The 19,433-nt window shown below is 42.8% G+C and overlaps 1 protein-coding gene and 4 non-coding genes across 9 annotated transcripts; 4 read left to right on the top strand and 1 right to left on the bottom strand.

Annotated features, from left to right (window-relative positions):
* Positions 1–284: 284 nt before the first annotated feature.
* LOC132092795 (uncharacterized) lies at positions 285–4,703 on the bottom strand. Of its 5 annotated transcripts, none has more exons than XM_059499193.1 (12): positions 4,420–4,703; positions 3,616–3,799; positions 3,188–3,407; positions 2,802–3,075; positions 2,548–2,725; positions 2,348–2,424; positions 2,064–2,244; positions 1,684–1,932; positions 1,420–1,591; positions 951–1,008; positions 860–893; positions 285–685 (listed from the first exon to the last, which is right to left on the bottom strand). In XM_059499193.1, exons 1-12 carry the CDS (start codon positions 4,690–4,692, stop codon positions 528–530), a joined length of 2,058 nt encoding a protein of 685 aa, XP_059355176.1. In that variant the 5' UTR covers positions 4,693–4,703; the 3' UTR covers positions 285–527. The 5 variants fall into 5 exon arrangements, 3 of the variants coding, with proteins under 3 accessions (XP_059355176.1, XP_059355175.1, XP_059355174.1); XR_009422257.1 differs by having other exon boundaries at positions 667–685; positions 951–994; XM_059499192.1 differs by having other exon boundaries at positions 860–1,008; positions 3,649–3,799.
* Positions 4,704–16,234: 11,531 nt separating this feature from the next.
* On the top strand, positions 16,235–16,316 carry trnas-aga (transfer RNA serine (anticodon AGA)). The gene has a single exon. It is a non-coding gene; the product is annotated as a tRNA-Ser (tRNA).
* A 2,339-nt stretch (positions 16,317–18,655) lies between these two features.
* Positions 18,656–18,737, top strand: trnas-aga (transfer RNA serine (anticodon AGA)). The gene has a single exon. It is a non-coding gene; the product is annotated as a tRNA-Ser (tRNA).
* A 351-nt stretch (positions 18,738–19,088) lies between these two features.
* Positions 19,089–19,170, top strand: trnas-uga (transfer RNA serine (anticodon UGA)). Its single transcript has one exon. It is a non-coding gene; the product is annotated as a tRNA-Ser (tRNA).
* A 178-nt stretch (positions 19,171–19,348) lies between these two features.
* On the top strand, positions 19,349–19,421 carry trnak-uuu (transfer RNA lysine (anticodon UUU)). Its single transcript has one exon. It is a non-coding gene; the product is annotated as a tRNA-Lys (tRNA).
* Positions 19,422–19,433: the final 12 nt, after the last annotated feature.

Genomic DNA, 19,433 nt, shown 5'->3' with positions numbered 1-19,433 from the left:
TCCAGACCCTCCTAAATGTATGGTTGAGCATCCAGGTTTTGAACCAAACTGCTTAAATCCGTATACTTTGCAAAATATCAATAATATTTACAGAGCCGACTATGGACCAGTGAGATGCAGAAATGAAGAGGAGTAAGTATTTATTAAATTTTATGAAATTATGTTGTGTAAAAGAACATAAATAAAAGACAATAGATACAAAATATATATATTTACACATTTATATTTACTATATAGTTATTCAAAGACAAAAACTAATCAAAATATACATTTTTATCAAACATATTTTCAAATCACATATACATGTTTCCAATATACCACTGGTTTTATACACAATATTGAGGTTTTCTATTCCTGCCATAGGCGTTTCCGTTATCTGGCCTATCGCAGCTTTGTCAGCTGGTGCTGGGGCTACCTAGGACGTAGTGTGAGGGTTGTCATCCCCTCATGTGTTGTTAACCGGATCCGTCTACAGTTTCCTGATCCAGCGGGACAGTATGTTGGGTTCCGGCCACCCCTCGACTGAATCATGACACACGCTGGGCAATCACCTCTTCTTTGGAAGGTTTTTCATACTGTGATGACAGAGGAGGTGGAATGGGGATTGCATGCAGCTCTTCTGCATATGGCTTGGGGTCCACAAAGACTTTATGTAACAGAAGGCTCATAAGGTCATCGACATAGTCTGTAAAAAACAGAATACTGAGTCACTCTATGGTGTTACATAATTACTGATAAATAATCTACCTTTGTTTTATAATTAACATTTGTGTAATATTTATAAATATTTTTTGTAAGCTTATATTTATTTTATTATAGCTTTTTTTTTTATATATTATTGTTAATAAAACAAACTTACTGTATGTTGGTTCTATTTTCACTGGCTTTGCTGTGCATTCCCCTTTTTTGGACTTTGGAAAAACGATCTTATACACAGCCTGTCCTTCAGTTGTTGTTGCCTGCTCACGGTTAGCATTTTCATTATAGTGCATTGCTGCAAGATACAGCCTGTAATCAGTGCACAATCCATAAAATATGAAGATTAGTAGACTGTGTTGTGACAAATAAACAAACAATTCAGAATAAGAGACAAATGTTCAATCCATGATTATAATGGTTTCTTTCTTGCAAGAAAGGCTCACAGTCGCACAGTCAGTCAAGAGAATGTGAGTGCTCGCCAAGATGGGAGGCTTTATAGCTCTTTATATCTCTGCTACTCATATCATAGATAACATACTGTAGGGCCACAGGCAAGGCTCCTAACCTATTTATCCTTTTTCTTACTTATTAGGAAAGAACATTATTTATTATAGGGAAAGATCATTAATATTAATAAAATAATGAATAAAAAAAACATTTCCATAACAATTGTTAGAAACAATGCTTATAAATATTACTGAATATGTCAAAGATTATTACCTGCACAACATTCCTATGAAAGGGAAAATCACGTTCTTTGGGGCAAAACGCAAAATCAGACTGTGGAAAGCCTCCAGTGATGACGTCTGAAAGTTGTGGCTGAGCTTTTCTATATCCTTGAGAACTCTCTTGTTGTATAATAGCTTTTCCACTTTATGGAGCGCTATTGATCCTGTAACCAAACAGATAAAATATGAAGAAAATCTCAAAATTTTACTAGTTTACTGTCATTTTATTGTCATTTGTCTCTCTATACAGTCATACCTGGTTGGATCCATTTTTTTGGATCCCTGGAAACTTTGTCTGGGTGTTCACACTTGGGGAAGAGGTGGTTCTCATGAACATGTACATTTTGGATGTGGTTCTGCAGTGAATTCCACTTCGCCACCTTTTCTGGCCCAGACTCAGAGGAAATCGCACTCCAGTAAACATGGTTTTTGATGCTGTGCAACCATTTTTTCAGCACCTCACAGTCCTTCATTTTTGAAAGTTTGTCAAGTTTCTTAGATAAACCTGTACAAAGTAAACGCTTGGTTGTACAATCATTATTTCAAGATAATCAAATTACCACAAAAATAAAAATGTACATGTTAGGTTGAACAATTAACTGAATAAGAATCGATTAATAATACAAAGATAATAACCTTTCTCAAAGTGCCACACGTCATAGAACTGAGTGATATTGCGGTCCCTCAGGTACTTCTGAATCTGCGGATGGCGATCGGTGACGATGTAGTCAACAGCTAAACCATTAGACTCGAGCTTATCGAGACAACGCTTCAATCCCTCCTTTTCCATATGATAACTTCCACCAACCTCGTTGTTCTGTTGTTGGGTACACAACATTTCAAATGTATAAACAGAGTAGAGTATAAACAATAACAGATAAAAGAAAATGTAACTTTTTTTTAAATGCTTAATTACTAACCTGAACTAGTTGAAGATCCAGAATTTTGTTGGTTTCCATGTGCATAATGGTGTAGCTGCCAAATTTTGCTGAGTGTCCTATTTTAAACATCATAATCATATATAGAACATTACTGAGAACATCAGTATCATAATATTTTAGGAAAACTCAAAGACTATAAAATAAACGGCGTGATTTTTTTTAATATACTGTAAACGTACCTGGCGTGTCAGCACGCATATCTCCAGCCACAGCAACATTTCCTCCCTCTTGCAGCTGTCTTATAAGATTCAGTTGATCTTGGTTCCACTTGTGTATTATGGTAGGCTCAATGAAATTCCTGGCATGAATCCTAAAAGTTACGAAATGCATCATCTGGAGCTTCATGGCCTTGAAAATCTATTAACATAGAAATCATACAGTACATACATACTGAAACAGTATTTTTTTGTGAATTTTATTGTAATTGTAATACCTTCTCTAGTTGTTTAAAAGATCCACCGGTAAAATACGTTGCAGCAGACAATAGCAGGTTTCCAAGTGGGGTACTCCCTACAATGGGCTGGCTCTGCCACTGTCTGTAGTAGTTACACTTTTCACAAAGCTGGGTGAATGCAACAAAAGTCCCCCTTCGTCTGCTCTGGACAACACACTTTGTCTTACAAATTGGACAGGACACAAACAGCTCTCGAAGACAGCTTTCAAAAACAATGTATTTGTTATCGCTGTGGTCGGGCTGTGGATCTATCCTAAGGCAATATAAAAAGAATAAATATTAGGAAGTTGCTTTCATGTTTTATATATTTTTTTAAACACAAATGTATTGGTAAAAAAGTGTGTAAATATGTATTTATATCTTACGCCAATTCGGATTCTTCAGTAACAACAGAATCTGGGTTATATGTGGAATCAGTGGGTTCGACATTTAATTCTGATTCTTCTTCCTCATCTAACACCAGACGAGGTCTCTTACTGGGCCTGAAGACTGAGCCCCTTACTGGTGTTGAAGACAGCTGCACATCAGGAAACATCTCAGTTGTTTGGGTGCCCACATCATGACCATAATATGTTGCCTGAATGCCTACAAGTACAAAAAAAAGTAAAAAATACAATAACTCATAACCATCTGTCATGCTATTACAATTTTTTTACAGTGAGAAACATAAGCCACTTTCTAATACACATAAGTTTCAGTAGCCGGTATAACAAATATAATAAAAAAAGACAATATGTACTAGAACTGCATATGATAAAGTAACACAAACACATTTAATGTCTGTATTTCATACCTTTGCTCCTTAAGTGGAAACTGCTCAATGTACCCATTGAAAGTTGTGTGCCCACTGATCGCATCTTTGGCTTTATCTCTGTGGCTACAGTTTCGGTCTCTATAGGGTCTGACTGACATCCAACTTCATGAAGTGTAGATGTAGTGGGGAGCTCTTGGGAACTCGAACCCTGCTGAGATGTTGTCTGTAAGAAATAATGACAATATGTAATCAATGATCAAATTACAGCTTAAAACATACATTTGACATGTAAAATAGTAGGAAAAAATTAATTACTGGATAATAATCATTGGACCACAAAAAAAAAGCTTCATAAGCAAGAATTTCATATAATTGTTCTAACAAATTATATTAGTCCTCAAAGGGATTTTTTTTGATTAAAGAGTGAAAATCGGTACTGAATAGAATCATTACTTTTGTATTTTTAGAACGCTTATAGCCAAATATCTGTCGCTATAACTATTAACCCAAAACGAACACTAAACATTGGCTTTACTATAGTAGCCAAATCAAACACAGAACCATGTTTAGCATGCCTGTAGATAAACAAACATGTAGATAAACAATACATAAACGCTCTAATCAAATAATGATATACACTAATTCCAAGTTCGCGGTTGAGATTAAGAAAAAAAGTTTGTAACGTTAACGTTAGGGGTTTGTCGAATGCATGAATGAGCATTTAACAAACTGGTTTGCTGAGCCAAACAGCGTTGTTATTTGTTCACTTCCTTGATACTATGTACAATAAGCAATACAAACTATTACAGTAAAACACATCGACGAAAAATAAGTCATACTTACAGGTTGTGGCCCGTAAACAGCTTCTGTTTTTAAAGTTGGAACTGCTCCATCTTTCAGGACAAGCCGTTGGGCGAATCCTGCATTGAACTCGCGAAGATTGTGGAAGCTTTCCTCCGTAAAATGAGCAGCACAGAGAGCGAGATTTGGGTAATAATTTTGAGGGACCGAGTTAAAAATAAATTTTAACCATTGATCCCTAACTTCCCCGTCCCTAGGAAGGCTGAACAAAGTGGACCTGCAATCCGGATGAAAATAACAGCGTTTCGTCGGCATCGCGTCAATGACACTCCAGCATACAACAACTCTTCTCAATCTCCACAGCAATATAAAATGGCCTCGCTCCCCACTCCGCCCCCCCTAATTTATTATTCTCGGAGGAGGGGTTTTGGGCTTAGTGACGTCAGCAACCCTGGAGGAATGTCGTGTAGTCCCTACCGGCCGTTTGCTGTAGTCCTTAGAAATGGATTTCTTTAAAAGCATCTCCCTTTGCTTAAAACTTTGAACGTTGTAACTTTGCAGATATTGTTTATGCTCAAACAGGAACATTACACACTAGCTAAAGTTAGAAAAGTGAAATCGTGTTTTATCACCCCTTTAAATCTTTTACTATTCCAGGTATTCATTAAATATCTAGTTTTTTCCCCCTTTCTTACTTTATATACAAACACAGTTTTTATAATTATACATCAAAAGCTATTTGCAATTTTTTGCAAGTAGGAACATATTTACTGCAGAAAACTATTAACCTGCCACATATTTCACCACTTAACATGTCTGCTTTTGTATACTTGATGTGAGTCTTTATATATATATATATATATATATATATATATATATATATATATATATATATATACATACTGAATATGTGTGTGTGAGTGTGTGTGTGTATATATAAATATAAAACTCCAATAAACTCCTTTCTACTGTTGCTATATTAACACATATTTAACCACATTGATTTGTTCCCCATTATTGTTCAGATATGACCAAAACAGGCAAATCCTCTGCTTATTGGAACGACATCTGCCACAGGTATGCCCAGGGCACCTTCCAGTTCAGTACAGGACAAAGGCCTGGAAGCAGAAAATGGAAGGAGGTCCTGGAGCGGATTGATGCCTGTCCCCTGCAAAGGGGGAATAAGGTGGACCTGTTTGGCAGGCACATAGTGTGCACTTGTGGGTTCCATAAGGTAGGTATATGATATAATATATCAAAGGCATGATAAGTCCCTGTATCATGTAATACACTATTTTATGCACCAACCCCTGATATATTCTCAGAATATATTCTCAGTACAGTTCTGCAGAGTAATTGGTGTAATTATTTAACATGAATAGTAAGACCTTCTTTTGTTCCTAATATTAATTTTCTCCCAGTCAACAGATAAGGTCTTGATTGAGTCAGGGCCTAAGGTAAAGGCAGGCGGCAGCTCAGAGGAGACCGGGACATCACAGGAAGTACATGGGGTGAAATTTTCTCTGTGTAGTGTGGTTGTGGAGGCAGAGAAGTTCTCCGAGCACCTCTCTGACCACCACGTTGAAGAGAGGTGTGACAGCTGTGGGGTCAGGGTCCAGGGTGCCGTCGGACTCCTCCAACACATTGAGTCGAGCCATTATGGGGCTCTATTGGCTCCACGTGTCAGCCCTTCAAAAAATCCCACACCATCTCCTTGCCCCTCACCATCTCCATGGCTGCCTCCACCTCCACAGCACTTGCCGTCTCCAATGCCAGTACCAGTGTCTCCATCCCCAGGGCCCACTCCATTCCCACACCACTCTCCAGCTCCAAAGCCCTGACCACCACCTCCACGGTGCTCTCCATCTCCACAGCCCACTCCATCCTCACATCCAGTACCCTCACTGCAGCCTACACCATCTCTGCCTCAGGCTATTACTGACTGGGAGAGCTTTCTTCCCAGTCAGTTCAAGAGAGTCCTCCAGCCAGCAGATTGGGTGTGGATTGCCAAGTGCCTCTATGAGCCCACAGGGCAGCTGAGGCAGAAGATCCAGGTGAACTGGTTTTATCCATCGATGCAGCCCAAGCCATGTCCTCCTGAGGATGTTCTTGTGGGCACCAATGACGATGTGGGGCATTTCTCTTAAATGCCCACAGTGTGGCCGGAAGATGCACCATTCAGGAATTTACCCGAAGGTCAGGGAGGTGATTGACATGGATAGCCGCTATTACCTTGTGGGTGGGGACTATCCACGCTGCAGTGCATGCAAGTTGCCAGTATGCCCATGGAGCCAGGACATCCTTTCACAACTGGATGTGGCACACAGGACCATGTTTCCAGCGGTGCTGACCACTCAGCTAGCCCTGGACAGGAAATGTGTGACTTTCCTCAGGCCAAAGACCAGTGGTAACAGTTCCTCCTACTTCCAGTCAGCAGTAGAGGAAGCCCACAGTGAGGAGTGGGCATGACGCACCATCCAGTACCTCTCTGATTGTGAGCATCATTTGAGAAAGGTTACCCTGGTCCAATCTGCAACGGCACCTGCCTTTTCTGCACCCGCACCCTTCAGGCCACTTCCACTCGCCCAGTGGTTTGAGACTGTCCACTCCAACGATATCCTCAGCCATTTGGACGAGATGAAGGGGGTGATTACCTCCACCTATGGCCGAATCCTGAAGATGGATTCTACAAAGAAGGTACAATACATGAAGGTTTCAGCATGAGGTTTATTTTCAGCCAGAAAGAATTTCAACATGATGAAAAATGTTGTGTTATATACATTTGTGTTATATATATATTATAATGTACCATAACAAATCAAAGAAAATGTATAATTAAGCTTGTCAGAATGTCTTCATTTTTCCTTCTTTTTGTTTTTCATATCACCAAAAAGCTGGCTGGTGGCATTGGGGACACGGCTTCATGGATGACCAACATTGGCAATGAGCTCGGCCAGGTTCTGAACAGTGTTCTGACAACAGCTGAAGGCGCAGGACTGGAGGAGCTGTGCCAGGGCGTCGTCAAACGCTACCAGAATGCTGGCGAGCCAGAGCCTGAGGTCATCTATGTTGACCGGGATTGCTGCAGTCAGTCAGGTGAGATTTTCAAATTACTACTTTATCAAATGTGCACTGCAATATATTTTATAAAAGTTAATAGTGGTGTAAAAAAGTTCCCCTTTCCCTATTGGTGATGGTAATTAATTAGTATTATTTTTACAGCCAGTGTATTAAAAATTTTAATAAATTCTATTGACTGAAAAGTATGTTTGAAATTAAATCAAATTTTTTTTTTTTTTTTTTTTTATTTATTTATTTATGGATTGAAAGACATACATAATCCAAAGGATAACATGTAAAAGTGTAAACACTTATTTCCAACATGGTCCTTGGTGGTAAAACAATTCACACAAACAAAGACCTATTATAAGTCAAAGACAAAAACATTTACACAAATCATCCGGATTTCAACAACATCCTAAAAACAGGCAATCATAAATCACCCAGTGCTAGTTAAAAAGATCAGCTACTCTATTCCATAAAAGGGCCTTAACCTGGTATCTAAAAGTCCCTCTGGTATTTACCATTTTGAGGGAAATTGGCAAATTATTCCACAACATGATACCTGTATAAAAAAAAGAACTTCCAGCTGCATTGTTGACTCTGGGCACTTTACAAGAACGGATACTGGCCCTAGTATTATGGTAATGCTGTGTATGAACCATTTTTATATTGGACAGTAAATATTTGGGAGCAGAACCATTTATAACATTATACATATGATTCAGCTTTAACTGCTCCACTCTAACCTGTACTGGCAACAGACCTACTCTTTTAAAAGCATCTCTGCCAATATGAGTCCTAGAGGGTGCATTTAACAGGTAGCGGATAACATTATTTTGCATCACTTGCAGTCTGTTTTTAAGTTTAACTGATAATCCACAGTACCAAGCTGAGCATGCATAATCGAAATGACATTGAATCAACGATACAACCAGTAATTTCTTGATAGAAAAATCTAAAAGCCTTGTTCTGCGATACAAAAATTTCAATTTACCTGCACACTTGGATAGTATTTTGTCAGCAATAGATGAACAGGTTAATGACTGGTCTAATGTTAACCCCAAGTATGTAACACTTTTCTGAGACACTATTTCAGTGCCATTACATTTGATCTTAAGCAATTTTATTTTAGACAACTTTTTTTTTGTTCCAAATAAAATGGACTCAGTTTTTCCCAGATGTATTGAAAGCCTGTTGTCTATAAGCCACTTTCTGACACTATTTAATTCGTTACCCAGAGTCTTCTCAATCTCGCTGATGTCATCCCCAGAGACCAACAATGCAGAATCATCAGCATATAAAAGCAGCTTACATTTCACAGCAGCTGGCATATCATTAATATAAACTAAAAATAAAAGGGGGCCAAGGATTGAACCTTGAGGCACCCCACAAGTAATATCTCGAGAATCTGATATGGCCCCCGCAACATCACAAAATTGAGTTCTTCCAGTGAGGTAAGAGGTGAACCATTTCACCGCAGAATTTCTGAAGCCTATACTTTGCAGCTTTGATAATAAAATTGCATGATTTACAGTATCAAAGGCTTTTTGTAAATCAAGAAGAATCATACCCACATACTTTCCTTCATCAAAGTTTTGTCGAATATAATCACATAAATGAATAAGACAGGTTTCAGTCGAATATGCTGCTCTAAATCCAGACTGCAGTTCATATAGCAGATTATGTTTAACAAGGTACTCTTCCACCTGCTCATACACAAGACGCTCAAACACCTTTGATATTGCTGTCAGAATTGATACAGGCCTATAATTACCAACATCTAATCTACTATTTTTCTTAAAAAGGGGGACTACCCGGGCCCTTTTCATATCACATGGAAAAATACCCTGACTTAAAGACAAATTTATTATATGGGTGAGCACCCTAGAAATTACATTGGCACTATCGCGCAAAAATCTGGACGGAATAAGGTCATGTCCAGTAGCTTTGTTAATTGACAAAGTGGATAGACACAATCTCACCCTTTCCTCTGAGACAGGATCAATTTCAAAAACATCAGAAGTGACATGTTTGGTTTTATAAAAGGAGTTTACAAATGATGGGCCATATCTACCTGACACCTTCGGCAGCTTATCGACCAGACTGGCAGCAACAGTTGTAAAAAAAGTATTAAAAACGCAAGCAACCTGCTGTTTGTCAGAAATCATTTTATCCTCAATAACTAACCCAATATTGCCAGACTTAGATTTTGATTTTCCTTTAACAGCCATATCAGTAAAAACTTTCCACAGCTTTTTAGGCTGATGTAAATTTGACGTAATAGCATCAACATAAAATTCAGACTTTGTTTTCTGTACCTTGTAACTAGCCTGATTACGAAAATATATATATTTATCATAGTCACAAGACAAAGTTGACCTCTTAAACTTTCTGAACCATTTATCCCGTTGTCTAATAAGATCCAGAATGTCAGAAGTCATCCAAATTGCACTTCTCTGTTTAATTCTGGTTTCCTTCATTGGTGCAACATTATCAAGAGTTTCTAAAAAGTGCTGTTTAAACAAAGACCAAGCCCCATCAACATCATTGCTTCCGAAAACATCTGACCAATTCCTTCTAGAAAGCATTTCTTTAAATTCCTCAGCTGTATAATGTTTTGTACATCTATATCTAATTGAACTATGGCTGCCAGTCTTCAATAGTGATTTAGATATTTTACGAGTACAATAGGTGACACTATGATCACTCAAAGCAATATCAAGGATGCCTGATTGTGAAATATTTTTATGTTCTGAAACTAATATTAAGTCTAATAGGGACTGACTGTTAGCAGACACTCTAGTAGGTTCAGCGATTAACTGTTTTAGGCCCGACACCTTGCAAAAAGTTAGAAGAGATTCTTTCAGGCTGCTCTTACTAGGCTGCAATACATTTGTGTTAAAATCCCCCATAAGAATACATTCGTTCTCCATACATACATTACTCTTATAGCAGACCATTTCGAGAAGTTCATAAAAATCTGTTTGCTTAGGGGGTCTATAACAAACACAAATGATAATGGGTTTAGTTTTAGGAAGCAATAGCTCAATCCATGCAGTCTCCAAACCTTCCACCTGTAGATCAGCCCGCGGGTTATATGACAAATCATTCCTTATAAATAGGCACACTCCTCCTCCGTTTCTGTTCCGATCGTGCCTGTAAATGGAGTAATCCGCAAGCTCGACTTCAACATCCTGTATTGATCCATCAAGCCAGGTTTCTGACACGGCAATCACAGCAGCCTTAGAGGTTCTTGCAAGTTGACTGATCTCCTCAAGTTTAGACAGCAAGCTCCTTGCATTAACATGAATAAAGTGAAGCCCTTTCCGATTAAAGACAGCCTCACAGTCATTCCTTGCATCAACCAAAATATCATCAGAACACTGCATATCCAACTCCTCCAAGCAATCAATGACGTTCACGTGACACATTTCATTCATGCAACACCTGTTACATGCTAACGGAATGTCAGAATTACTCCTTACGGCCAGATCATAGATTTTAGGTGCAATATTTCCACACTTTATGTGAACAAAAGCATCGCAAAAGTCACAAGCGACCGCTTTAGCGTTAATCCTCACAGCCTTACCGCAGTTAGGACAGTCACTGTTGCAACTCGTCTTTGGCCGGTGTTTCATTTGCAAGCCGTTTGGCCCCGGACACTGGTGAATATCTCCGGCGAGCAGCAGACAGATAGATAATATTGTGCCAAAAGCGTCAGCCTGCTGCCTTCCACGAGCTCTGTTCCTGACAGCAAAATGGGTCTGCGTGGTGATCAAAGCAGAACTGCCATATCCAAAAAGTTTGTTATCTGCGTTCACAGAGAATCCACAGACTTTATAAACGGGCTCCCGTATATATGCGTTATTTCCATTATGCTTGTAGATCTGTTCAAATCTAAAACCTACAACATTAAGAGACAACATAAAAACTAAAATTGCAGCCAGTGCTCCGCAAGCACCTGACGCCATTTTGATCTGTGTCTATTACTCATACAGCGATGAGTAATGATGAGCAAATGAATGTTTTTTATTTTTCTCCTCCACAGGTGCATCTTCAGTGTTAAAACTTTTTCGGCCATGGAAGTCTATTGTAAGGCTAGATATCTTCCATTTTATGAGAAGATTCAACTGTGGCCTTACTACAGAGCACCACCCTCTCTATGGTACCTTTTGTTCAAAACTTTCCTCCTGTATCTTTGAGTGGGATCAGGAGGATGTGAAAGAACTTGAGGCTGCCAAGAGAGGGGAGTGGAAGTGCAGCCATGGTGGAAAGGCTCCCACTGAGGCTCAGCTCATGGCCAGCATCAGCCCAGGTGAACTCGCGAAGCACTGTAGGCGGCGGACACGCAGGGCTGAGGAGATCCGGGCCATGATTTCAGGGCTGCAGGAATCAGTGTGGGAGCTAACTGACACTACAGGGTTTCGCCTGGTTAACCCTGACAGCATGCACCATGTCTGGGAGATGCAACAAAAACACCTCGAGTGCATCCAGGACCCTCCACATGTAGAGTTGTACACAAAGACGGGGACCCTCCAGAAGGGTGGCAAAGTCCTAAACGTGCTTAGGTGCGGCAGGGGGTCATCCTCGCTGGAGAGTTTTCACCGCCACCAGTGTGCCTTCATTCCTGGTAAATTCTGAATATTAAATTGCAGTATGTTTTGTAGATTTTTATGTTGAAAAGATCGCTATTGTGTCATTAACAGAACCCTGGGTGCTACCTGGATTTGGCTTGTTTTCATGGAATTTACTATCAGTCTCATTATTATGTGTTACTGTTCTATAACTGTGTCATTAAATTTGTATGTCCTCAGTTTAAAATAATTGCTGACTAAATCTGTGCATTTTCATTCTTAGGATGGAGATGCAATGCCATGCACACACAAATGTACATGTTAGCGGGGGCCTCGAGGTGGAACATGAGCCGGGCAAAAGAAGCTGTATCTGTGGTGGGGGCCTCAACCCTAAGGACATTTGATGTCTGCACAATGTCTCATTTAAACAGCATGAGCCAACGGGTCCTTGGTCGGGCTTTGATGCCAGAATTTACCCCTCCAGGAAAACCCACTGGTAAGATATCTCACAGGAAAATGCTGAGCATTGGAGTATTTCTCTCTCTCCTGTGTTTGTTTGTTTGTGTGTGTGTGTGTGTGTGTGTGAGTGTGTGTGTCCTCTCCCCATTAACAATGTGGTACAAATTATTGCAGGGGAGCGCATTGCAGTGGAGTACTTGTTGGCCCAGTCCAATAGAGGCGACCAGTTGATTGCACACCACAATGACATGCCTGAAGTCCCCCCAGAGGAGCCTGAAGAGGATAGTGAAATTGACACGACTGTGTGCCATGCAGCTGACCTTAGGGCTGATGACTCTCCAGTAGCTGTCGTGCAGGCCCAGGTGACAAGTCAGGTGGGTGACACTGAACCCAAATCCCCAGATGAGGAGGACACTGAGGAAGAGGAGGATGACACTGCAAGTCCTAGCACATCAAGCCAGGTAATATTGCTATCCTGTACTATTTTTTACTTTTAAAAAAATTTATCTGGTACAGTGCAAAACGCCTATTGTCACCAATGTGTAAAGTTAAAATATATGCATGTACAATGCAAAATAATTATTACAACACCGTATATGTTTATTGGACTGTGTTTGGCATTTTTCTCAATTTCCAGAGTACACAGTGTGATTCCAGAGGTGTCTTGGGCTGGGAGGCAGTTGATGCCCTGGCAGCCTACTTGGTTGGCCTAAACCGAACGATCACTGCCTTGTCATCACAAGAGGAGGCCCACATAGTCCAGCTGTACATGGCTCTGCATGCCATGGACAAGGTACCATCAAAATATAGCCAGAGGGTTAATAAGAAGGCTTTGACAGGACCTTGGAGAGCATCTCCTGGATGTGGAGAGCGTCTCCTGAGTGGCTCTGCTCCAGGACAGCAGGCAGCAGAGAGGTAATTTGACTATTTGGATCGTCACTAGTTTATAACCCAGTATACAGTTCAGATTATAGCATCTTTCTTTTCCATAGATTGGTCATGACTCATGGGCAGGCAGCTCAGGACCCTGAAGTCCACAGGGTCTGTGAATGTGTTTGCCTAAGGCTTTTGAAAGAGTTTCAGCAAGCACGGAACAGGCCCAGGGACACACAAGGAAAAACTCTGCCAATTCCACAATCTATTGTGGTGGTATACAGCCACTTAAAACAGCTGATGGAGGACAGCAGAGAGGTTCTAAGACAGACTAACCTAGTTCTGGTCCCGATAAACACCACTACTGTCTCCTCGTGGTGAGTCTTCTTTTATGCGATACTTTTGCACATTCACAGTAGTATATCAAGATTGTACTTATAAAGCCTTCTTGTACATGCTTTTAAAAATGATGCTACAGGAAGTAAAGACAATGGGCTTTTATTCACTTAAATTGCTAATTTAAGATGAAGAATGTTTCTCTTGCAGGCTACTAAAAAGACAGAAACGTGTAGACAGAGACATGCTTCTGCAGGGTACTGCACTGCCCAAACAAGTATATTTGGCAAAGGAGGCTCTTCCTGAAGTGGGCGAACTTCCAGCTGTTCCTGCACAGCATGGGCATGAGGCCATGGTATTTCAGGATTCAGCAAATCAGGAGGGAGAGGCCTTCATTCGTAAGCGTATCTCCAACAGGTGCCCAATGCCCACCCCTCCTCCTGGATCTTACTCTGCATTTCCCATATACCCACCAGCACCACACTTTGCATTCCCCCCTGGGTCCTACCCACCCTTTCCCAGCTACCAACCAGGTCTACCACTGCCTCATTCTACCCAATTCCATCCCCCTCCCCAATTCCAGCCACCTTCCCAATTCCAGCCCCCTCCCCAATTCCAGCCACCTTCCCAATTCCAGCCACCTCCCCAATTCCAGCCGCCTCCCCAATTCCAGCCCCCTCCCCAATTCCAGCAGCCTAATACCTTGCCATCGTAAACTTGTCCCTCTACTCAGCCCAGGCAGCGCACATGGAGAAGGCAGAAAGCTGCCCAAGAGGATGAGGAGCGAGTGGCTAGAGGTGAACCACCACGGAAACTACTAGCAAAGGATATATATCACTATATCTGCAAGCAGTGTGGGCTGGCAAAAAATAAGACAACTGGCCACACTCAGCTGAAGGGCCGGTGGTATTGTCCAGCCTCAGGCCTCTCTGTTGCACAGTGGAGGCAGAATGTACAGGGAGTTCTTTGAAACTTTTTGAAGTTCTTTTTTTTTTTCATTGGTGTATATAGTAATGTATATAGTTAGGTTTTTATATAGTTGCATATGTTGTGCTGTGTGTGTGTTGTGCTGTGAACATTTTGTTTTTAGTTGCTGTTTCCAGTGTTTAATTTGCAGTGTTTGTAAAAAAAAAAGAAATACACAACTCTTGTGGTGTAATAGTAACACATCCACCCTTTGGGTGGAAGATTCCAGGTGCAAGTCCTGGCAAGAGTGTGTGGTGTGTTTGTCAGATTATTATTATTAATTTTTTTATTAAAAATATAGTCAAAAACCAATCAAACACTTTACTTAAATCCTTTGTGAGTGTTCATGAAGTTTGATGGATAATTTCTTTTTTCTTTTTCTTGCTTTCCCACCTTTCTCCTTCTCTTTTCCCTTTCTTTCCCCCTTGTAGTAGTCCCTTTTGCCTTGTTTTTGGCCGAGAGGTTAAGGCGATGGACTTGAAATCCATTGGGGTCTCCCCGCGCAGGTTCGAACTCTGCCGACTACGGGAGGGATTTGCAGTATTGCTTTAGCTTTCTGTGACGGTAATTGTGCCTTCTATGGTCCTTCGCTCTCTGTGCCATAACTGCTTCTAGCTTTCATCCTCGTGACACCTGCGTCTCTTCTAGGCAGCTTGTTGTAAAACTGCTGCTTTATAAAAGGTGAGAAGCCAGTGCTCCATAAGAGCCCGGATAGCTCAGTCGGTGGAGCATCAGACTTTTAATCTGAGAGTCCAGGGTTCAAGTCCCTGTTCGGGCGAAAGTCTGTCTGCTTTTGGCGGAGTCACCTTGCCCTCACTACGGTCCATCTCTTCTTCTGAATCTGTACTGGAGCGGTGTTCCTTCCTTCTCCCGGGGATCAGTGCATCTCCCTTGTTCGGCACACATGATTCTGATGGTCAGCCCTTTAGGAAAGAGTGCTCACGGAGTGAGTAGAATAAGAAAGACCTCCCATTTGTGCAGTGCTGTCGGTCCCCAGGGCCAGTACTGAAAAACCCCATTACATAGGATTAGACATGGCAGCCTGATTTCTCCTCAGTGGGACTGCTGTTTTAGCTGCTTCCAGGGCTAGCTTACAATCTCCGCTTGCTAGGTTGCAAGTTGGTCAGGCAGCAGTGTTACACACAACATGGCAGAAGGTGGTCTGCTTAATTCAAGTCCCTGTTTGGGCGAAGGTCAGTCTTCTTTTTGTAGGCCTCAGCTTGCTATCACTATGGTCCATCTCTTCTGCTGACTCTGTACTAGAGCGATGTTCCTTCCTGCTCCCGGGGATCAGTGCATCTCAATTGTTCGGCAAACCTGATTCTGAAGGTCAGCCCTTTAGGAAAGAGTGCTCACAGAGTGAGTAGAATAAGACAGACTTCCCAATTGTGCAGTGCTGTCGGTCCCCAGGGCCAGTACTGAAAAACCCCATTACATAGGATGAGACATGGCAGCCTGATTTCTCCTCAGTGGGACCGCTGTTTTACCCGCTTGCAGGGCTAGCTTGCAATCTCCGCTTGCTGACTGAGCTGGGTTGGTTGCAAGTAGGTCAGGCAGCAGTGTTGGACACAAACTGATCTACTCCCGTAGTCGTGGCCGAGTGGTTAAGGCGATGGACTAGAAATCCATTGCGGTCTCCCCGTGCAGGTTCGAATCCTGCCGACTACGCTGTTTGCTGAAGGCCATGAGGCAAAGCATCCATGCATTTTTCACGCTCCTCGCACTTATTTGCGAAATGTCCAGTCCCTCTTCGATGGACAAACACGCCGCTGCTGCTTCTTGTATCCGGGCTCCAGGGGTTGTCATGGTTGAGCCAGTGGCATGCCGTGACCGTATAGTGATTAGTATTCTGCGTTGTGGCCGCAGCAACCCCCGTTCGAATCCGGGTCACGGCAACCCTTTGCCGTTGAGTATACGGGAAGGTTGAACATTTTTTTACCACCTCATCTTTCTGCGTGATTTTGTTTCTGAAGCTTGGCCTGTGCAGGGCGCCACCAGACAAGGGCGCTTGCTTTTTAACATTAGGCGTAGTCGTGGCCGAGAGGTTAAGGCGATGGACTTGAAATCCATTGGGGTCTCCCCGCGCAGGTTCGTACTCTGCCGACTACGGGAGGGATTTGCAGTATTGCTTTAGCTTTCTGTGACGGTAATTGTGCCTTCTATTGTCCTTCGCTCTCTGTGCCATAACTGCTTCTAGCTTTCATCCTCGTGACACCTGCGTCTCTTCTGGGCAGCTTGTTGTAAAACTGCTGCTTTATAAAAGGTGAGAAGCCAGTGCTCCACAAGAGCCAGGATAGCTCAGTCGGTAGAGCATCAGACTTTAATTCTGAGGGTCCAGGGTTCAAGTCCCTGTTCGGGTGAAGGTTTGTCTGCTTTTGGCAGAGTCACCTTGCTATCACTACGGTCCATCTCTTCTTCTGAATCTGTACTGGAGCGGTGTTCCTTCCTGCTCCAGGGTATCAGTGCACCTCCCTTGTTTGGCACACCTGATTCTGATGGTCAGCTCGTTAGGAAAGCGGGCTCACAGAGTGAGTAGAATAAGACAGACCTCCGAATTGTGCAGTGCTGTCGGTCCCCAGGCCCAGCGCTGAAAAACCCCATTACATAGGATGAGACATGGCAGCCTGTGTTTCTCCTCAGTGGGACTGGTGTTTTACCCCCTTCCAGGGCTAGCTTACAATCTCGGCTTGCTAGGTTGCAAGTAGGTCAGGCAGCAATGTGACACACAACAGGGCAGAACGTGGTCTGCTTAATTCAAGTCCCTGTTTGGGCGAAGGTCAGTCTACTTTTTGGAGGCCTCAGCTTGCTATCACTATGGGTCCATCTCTTCTGCTGACTCTGTATTAGAGCGATGTTCCTTCCTTCTCCAGGGGGTCAGTGCATCTTCCTTGTTCGGCACACATGATTCTGATGGTCAGCCCTTTAGGAAAGAGTGCTCACGGAGTGAGTAGAATAAGACAGACCTCCCATTTGTGCAGTGCTGTCGGTCCCCAGGGCCAGTACTGAAAAACCCCATTACATAGGATGAGACATGGCAGCCTGATTTCTCCTCAGTGGGACTGCTGTTTTAGCCGCTTCCAGGGCTAGCTTACAATCTCGGCTTGCTAGGTTGCAAGTAGGTCAGGCAGCAGTGTTACACACAACATGACAGAAGGGGGTCTGCTTAATTCAAGTCCCTGTTTGGGCGAAGGTCAGTCTTCTTTTTGTAGGCCTCAGCTTGCTATCACTACGGTCCATCTCTTCTGCTGACTCTGTACTAGAGCGATGTTCCTTCCTGCTCACGGGGATCAGTGCATCTCCCTTGTTCGGCAAACCTGATTCTGATGGTCAGCCCTTTAGGAAAGAGTGCTCACAGAGTGAGTAGAATAAGACAGACTTCCCAATTGTGCAGTGCTGTCGGTTCCCAGGGCCAGTACTGAAAAACCCCATTACAAAGGATGAGACATGGCAGCCTGATTTCTCCTCAGTGGGACTGCTGTTTTAGCCGCTTCCAGGGCTAGCTTACAATCTCAGCTTGCTAGGTTGCAAGTAGGTCAGGCAGCAGTGTTACACACAACATGGCAGAAGGTGGTCTGCTTAATTCAAGTCCCTGTTTGGGCGAAGGTCAGTCTTCTTTTTGTAGGCCTCAGCTTGCTATCACTACAGTCCATCTCTTCTGCTGACTCTGTACTAGAGCGATGTTCCTTCCTGCTCCCGGGGATCAGTGCATCTCCCTTGTTCGGCACACATGATTCTGATGGTCAGCCCTTTAGGAAAGAGTGCTCACGGAGTGAGTAGAATAAGACAGACCTCCCATTTGTGCAGTGCTGTCGGTCCCCAGGGCCAGTACTGAAAAACCCCATTACATAGGATGAGACATGGCAGCCTGATTTCTCCTCAGTGGGACTGCTGTTTTACCAGCTTGCAGGGCTAGCTTGCAATCTCCACTTGCTGACTGAGCTGGGTTGGTTGCAAGTAGGTCAGGCAGCAGTGTTGGACACAAACTGAGCAGAAATTGGTCCACTCCCGTAGTCGTGGCTGAGTGGTTAAGGCGATGGACTAGAAATCCATTGGGGTATCCCCGCGCAGGTTCGAATCCTGCCGACTACGCTGAAGGCCATGAGGCAAAGCATCCATGCATTTTTCACGGTCCTCGCACTTATTTGCGAAATGTCCAGTCCCTCTTCGATGGACAAACACGCCGCTGCTGCTTCTTGTATCCGGGCTCCAGAGGTTGTCTTGGGTGAGCCAGTGGCATGCCGTGATCGTATAGTGGTTAGTATGCTGTGTGGTGGCTGCAGCAACCCTTGTTCGAATCCGGGTCACGGCAACCCTTTGCCGTTGAGTATACGGGAAGGTTGAAAATTTTTTACCACCTCATCTTTCTGCGTGATTTTGTTTCTGAAGCTTGGCCTGTGCAGGGCACCACCAGACAAGGGCGCTTGCTTTCTAACATTAGGCGTAGTCGTGGCCGAGAGGTAAAGGTGATGGACTTGAAATCCATTGGGGTCTCCCCGCGCAGGTTCGAACTCTGCCGACTACGGGAGGGATTTGTAGTACTGCTTTAGCTTTCTGTGACGGTAATTGTGCCTTCTATGGTCCTTCGCTCTCTGTGCCATAACTGCTTCTAGCTTTCATCCTCGTGACACCTGGGTCTCTTCTAGGCAGCTTGTTGTAAAACTGCTGCTTTATAAAAGGTGAGAAGACAGTGCTCTGCAAGAGCCCGGATAGCTCAGTCGGTAGAGCATCAGACTTTTAATCTGAGGGTCCAGGGTTCAAGTCCCTGTTCGGGCGAAGGACTGTCTG

Source organism: Carassius carassius, chromosome 18, assembly GCF_963082965.1.
Source record: "Carassius carassius chromosome 18, fCarCar2.1, whole genome shotgun sequence".
NCBI lineage: Eukaryota > Metazoa > Chordata > Actinopteri > Cypriniformes > Cyprinidae > Carassius > Carassius carassius.
Note: the sequence above shows the minus strand (reverse complement) of the source record. Positions and strands in the feature narration are given on the sequence as shown.